Genomic DNA, 6000 nt, shown 5'->3' with positions numbered 1-6000 from the left:
TGCATGCACTGCTTTCAAACCCTAGCTGAGAGCAAGGGCTGAGAGGTCTCTCAGCAGAGAGGACTTTCTCCTGCTTCTAATAAAAAATCCCATCTGCCTCACTGGTGTGTTCCCAAATAAGGGCAAATGGAAAAACAGGAACCATCCTTGCCTTTAACATGATCCATACAACTGCCAAAAACCAGCATGTATTTAATAAAGGCAATGTGGATTGTTTTATTTGACCTTCTCGTCACAAAATAATTTTATTATATGTATGAAAGCAGCATACAGGCAATAAAATTATGAAAACATTCACAATACATAAATACACAGACCTGATGCAGGATGTATAGAGTTCATTAGAATTAATTTTTTTTCCTCTCAGTTCTCTTTTCCTGACAACACATTTTTTGATATATGTTACGAAAAGTTTCTCCAGAGGGTATTAGCGCCCATTCAGAAAACAAATCGCTCTCTTTGAATGCTGCTGAATATTAACACCCAGCGGTCCTGTTGCTAATGTTCACCGATTGCTTTTGGCGTTACAAAGGGAAAGCAGCGGGGAAGGACAATGGAAAAGTAGCAGTTTTTGAACTGAACATTGGCAACTCTGGTTTGGAGCTCACAGGACGTTTTTGAGGTGGGGACTGCAGTTCCATCCATAGTTAGAAATGTCTTAATCCCAAATGGAAATGAGGCACTATTCCTTATTGAGCGGACTGTTGGCATGGTAATTACTAAAATGTAATGTCCTCCCAGCTTCGAAAGTAAAGCACTAGGTACCTCACTTTTTAACTCTGACTGATACAGGAGCAGACAGACAGCATGATCCTGGCGTTGCTGCAGTAATACAGATGATAATGAGGTTTGGCATGTTTCCTACCATTGTAACCAACCGTGTTTGTTCAGAAAAGATATCCAAGACTTGAAATAAGAAAAGTCTGAGAAAGCTGTTTATCTTACATAAATACAAAACATTATATACTAAGAATTGTTATCTAAGAAGCTTTTCTTCTCAAATTGGATTCTTCTTAAGGTTGTAGTCATATTTAAGGTATTTACAGATCCACAAACTTGACATTCTAGCAAAGTCTTTGTAACATGAAACTTTTTTAAAAATAAATAGCAGCAATTTCTTTTATTTCTATAAGGGAAGAGAATTCACAACTCAGTCAACGCTGGTCCTATCTTTTGAAAGAAATCCCACTTAAAAACAAAAGGCCATAAGCAAATGAACTCCACACCACATCAGTTTTGTTGATTCCTTCACTTCTTGCTGAGCTTCTTAGCCTTCCTTCATACCCTCACTGGCTCTCTAGGCTACCGGAGCTTTTAATAAAGTGCTGACTGGTTGACTGGCCAAAATGCAGTTATGACACTCCAAAAATATCCCATTATTTAGACATCTTAAATAACATAAATAAAGCTAGATCTCTTATAACATATGAAAAATATCAATTTAAAACAATAAATAAATAAAACTGGTATCATCATATTACCTCCCAAAGCTTTAAAAATAACCATTTTCATTATAAGGCTCAATTATTTTTCAGAAATAATTTTAAGAAGGCCTCTACCTACCTTTACAATCCCTCAGTCTTAAATTAGGACCTGTTAACACCCACTATCACAAAACACAGCAATCTTTTAACTTCTAGTAAACATTAATCTTTAAATACTTAACATTTATCTTTTGCCTCATTTCAAACTAGAAATTGGCTTCTCTAGGTGTAGAGGAGAAATATTTTCTTTATTACTGCCCTATATCCAAATTTGTATATATTCCTCAGCATGAAGAGTACAGATGAACATCATTTTTTTTAACCAATTTTCAGTATCTTTTGCTGTTTAGTGTTTTAAATATTAAATTTGCTTTCAATGCCAGGAAAATTAATTCTGGGCTTTGTGTAAATGTGTATTTCTCCCTAGAGCTTAGTTTTTTTAAAAAAAGATTATTACAATGTACACTATTGGGTCTTGCTGGGTAAACCTTACTGCTCAGGTTTTATGCTGCCCATTTTGTGTAATGGGATTGATCTTTTCCAAAGAAACATCAGCTTCATAATCCAAGATACCCGACAGTGCTGGAGACATTTTCTCCAAGGTCTTAGATAGTTCACCCTCTTCTTCCTTTTTTAGAGGTTCTTCTTCTGGACAGATGATTGCATGTGGAATCAGATAAACCAGATTAGACTCTTTGGGGCTGGATCCTTTGGGCTCATGTTGGCTTGAAAACACAACTGCTCCATTATTGTTAATACTAACAGTCTCTATAGCATTGCTGGACATAGGGCAGAGCCTGTAGCATCCTAGCAGGGTTGAAAATGCCTTGCGGAAATCAGCATTGAAGGCATAAATGATGGGGTTGAGGGAAGAATTAGCCCATCCAAACCAAACAAAAACATCAAAGGTGGTGGAGTTAATGCAGAAAGCTTCTGCTCCCTTGGACGGTTCGGTAGGCTCGCAGAAGGGAATCATGCAGTTCAACACGAAAAATGGCAACCAGCAGCACACAAACACCCCCATGATCACCGACAAAGTCTTTAAAACCTTCGTTTCCCTCTTGAAGGACATTTTGAAGTTGCTTTCAGGTTGCTGGCAGTCCATGCTGCTCCTGTTGCCACTCGTGGTCTGGCAGTTCTTGGCATGCACTGCTGCCCTCTCCAAAGCTGAGATTCGTCGTATTTGCTTCTGAGCAATCCGGTATATCCTTGTGTAAGTTACTATCATGATGGCAACAGGTATGTAGAAGCTAATTAGAGAAGAGGAAATGGCATACATCCTGTTTAGGCTAGAATCACAGTTGTCCATGCTTATACCTTGTAAACTGGCGTTTAGGTCCAAAACGCTTGTGGTGGTAGCCTTGTGCCAGTTGAGCTGCACGGGGATGAAGGAAATCAGCACAGACAAAGTCCACGCCACACTGATCAAGATGAAGGCTGCCTTGGGGGTCATTTTTCTCTCATACCTAAATGGGCTGGAGATGGCCCAGTATCTGTCCACACTAATGACACACAGATTTAAGATGGAGGCTGTCGAGCACATAATGTCAAAGGCCACCCAGATGTTGCAAAATGAACCAAAAGGCCAGAAACCAGCAATCTCGGCCACAGCTTTCCAAGGCATGACCAAAACCGCCACTAAGAGATCTGACACAGCCAAGGAGATGACAAAGAAGTTGGTCACCTTGGACCTCAGGTGGCGAAATCTAATGACGGCTGCACAGACCAGCGTGTTTCCCAGCAGCGTGGAGAGGATCAGCAGTGAGAGGAAGCAGCCTGTGAGAATCCGAAAGGAAGAGTCCCTTTCCACAAGCAACCCTTCCCCGTCCATAGTGGTGTCGTTCCAAGTCATAGTTTCTCCTGAGGGGAAATCATATCATGACTTCGATGACGACATCAGCTCCTTTCCTTGCAGAGACATCAGACGTCCACTAATTACTCATCACCAAACAGACCAAAGATCCTTTCTTATGGTCCCCACACCCCCAGATGGGCTTCATCCACTTTGAATCTCCCTGAATGATGTTGAAAGCTCTGCGAGCAAGAACTGCAAATGCACAAGTACAGTCAGCTCCACAGACCAGTTTTTAAGCAATCCCCTTCAGAAACACGTCGCGCCACCCCAGCATGAAGTAGCCTAATTCAGACTGATCACCTGCAAATGTTCTGCTGCTGTCCTCTACAAATATACCCCACAGACAGGAAAGCAATCACTTTTCCATGCTTGCACATATCCCACTTAAACAGACTATTGATTGTTTCCAGCGTCCATTGCACTAGCCCTTCATATTTACTGATGCGTACTATTCAAGGTGCTTGTTCTCTACTTTGGTCCCCTGAATTTCTCACTGCTGAAACACTCCATTCCTTCCTCCTCAGCACGCTCCTGTTATGAAATCCATCAGTCCTCTGTTTCTGGGCAGCGTCAGCGAGCAATTCTTCACTTTGTTCCAAACCGGTCAAGTTTTACACTTCCAGAGACAAAGAAAATAAACATACAGCAGGTGTGTTTTAAAGATTTTCAGTAAGAAGCAGCTCAGGTTATTTAGTTTTATTTAAATGAGAAATTCTGGCTCCTACCTTTCACCTCTGATTCTCTGTTTGCTCTGGAATGCAAGGCCGTCTCTCCTTCTCATTTAGTTTTGGAATTGCATAGCAAATCTTACACACAAAACCATCCCAGAAATGCTGCATCGCATCAGGTGCCTGCGTGTGTTTTTCCCTGAAAGTGCAAATTGGCAGGGGAGAAGTAAAACCAGGAGCCGCCGAAGTGGGACCACCAGAAGTTAGTTTTCCAGCCAGCAGCAGGTCTGCGCTGTCGGGCAGTGCGTGACGGACCCCGCCGGCGTGTGTCCAGCTACCTCCAGCCCATGGCCACTGCTGATCACTTGGCAAACGTGGGTGGCTGGGTCAGTCCCCGTCGCACTTTGTACATCCCGCAGAAGTGGCACATCGGGGCGATTCATCCCAGGCAAAAGGCACGGTATTCCCAGCACTGGCAAGAGCCGAGTAGCAGTTCTCTCTTCTGTCGTTCCCTGGAGGGAGGAAGAAGGGCAAGAGGAGGAGGCAGGACCTGAGTGAGCTCCTCTGTGCCACAACGCGGGGTGCGAAGCCGGCGATGCCTGGAGTGGGTTCCTCTTGCAGCGGGGACAAGTGGCTTTAGCACTTCTCTGCCAGGTTACAGCTCTCCACGGAATAATCCCACCTCCTGCTCAGAAGGGCTGCGCTCCGAGGGTCGGGGCCGGCTTTAGCATGCTTTTTCCTTTAATAAGAGGGCAGGTGAAGGCAGCTCTTCATGCTCTCCCGCAGCCTGCCCCGGGCCGCGCATCTCCGGGGCCGGGGATTTCTCCTCCGTCCCGCTGCGAGGGGGGTCCCGGCGGCAAGGGCTTTCTTCTGCCGGGGGCAGGGCTCGGCAGCATCGCCCCTCCGGGAAAGCTCTGTCCGCCCGGCGTCTCCTTCCTGAAGGATTAAGACAAGGGGAAGACAGGCATGGAGGCATGCAGAGGGCAAAAAGCAACCCCCCCCCCCTTCTCCTCCTCTCACATCTTCGGCCGGCGGCAGCTTCCCCCCTGGGCTGCCTCTCCCCGATTCTTCTGCCTTCCCGGGGAATAACAGGGATGCCAAGCAAAGCCGGGCTGCGAGAGAGGCTGCCCGGGAGTTTAAGGCACACGGGGACAACTTTGCCCCGTCCTGAGCTCCGCCGAGCCCCGGCACCCACGGGGCGCTGCGTGCTGCCCCGAGCCGGCCGCGTTCAAGTCACTGATGCGAAAAGTCAGGACCGGCCCCCAACTTCTGCCCGGGGGATGCTCGCAGCGGCTCGGGATGCCGGCTGCAGCCTGGGGCAGCCACTGCTTCCCCGGCCGACACCAGCACCCCCGGGGCACGCTCGGGACCTTTTCCCCGGGACAAACGGGGTCGGGGTCGGTACTCACCGGCGGGGGTCGGGTTGGATCGGGTCGGACCGGGCTGGCAGCGGGCGGGCAGCAGCCGGGGCAGCGCTCCCCCTGCGCTCCCCTCCGCTCCCCTCCGCTCCGCTCCGCGCCGCCTCCCCGCCGCCCGTCGCAGCCCCGCGCCCCCGCGGCTCCCGGCGCAGCCGCGGCCACCGGGCTCCCTCTCCTGGGCGGCCGCGGCCCCGCGCCCCACCGCCGGGCAACCCCCAGGAGAGGGGGGCACCGCCGCCGGGATGCTCTCTGTGTGCCCCCTTGCCCCCCGCAAAGCCCCCAGACCCGTCCCGGTTCCGCAGGGAGAGGGACCCCGGGGGATGCGGGGGCCGGGACACGGCGCCCAGGGATGGAGAGCGGCCCCCTGGGGACTCCCGGTGGAGCTTCTCCGGTAGGGCCGGGGCTCAGAGCCAAAAAATCGGCTTGGCTAGCCCGGGACAGCCGCTAGACGGGAACCCCGAGGCCGCCGTCGGGCGGGGAGCGGGTCCGGTGAACCCGGCGCTGTGGGCACCGCTGGAGGGGCTGAGAAGGATGCAACATCCACGGGCAAACTTCAGTTCCCGGCGGCATCCCTA

The 6000-nt window shown here is 49.1% G+C and overlaps 1 protein-coding gene across 1 annotated transcript; it reads right to left on the bottom strand.

Annotated features, from left to right (window-relative positions):
- Window positions 1-200: 200 nt before the first annotated feature.
- DRD1 (dopamine receptor D1) lies at window positions 201-4065 on the bottom strand. Its single transcript, XM_048080468.2, has one exon. The coding sequence runs from the start codon at window positions 3334-3336 to the stop codon at window positions 1981-1983; it is 1356 nt and encodes a 451-aa protein (XP_047936425.1). The 5' UTR covers window positions 3337-4065; the 3' UTR covers window positions 201-1980.
- Between the last annotated feature and the right edge of the window lie 1935 nt (window positions 4066-6000).

Source organism: Anser cygnoides, chromosome 14 (genome assembly GCF_040182565.1).
Source record: "Anser cygnoides isolate HZ-2024a breed goose chromosome 14, Taihu_goose_T2T_genome, whole genome shotgun sequence".
Taxonomy (NCBI): Eukaryota; Metazoa; Chordata; class Aves; order Anseriformes; family Anatidae; genus Anser; species Anser cygnoides.
The sequence above is the reverse complement of the archived record's forward strand: the minus strand, read 5'-3'. Positions and strand labels throughout refer to the sequence as shown.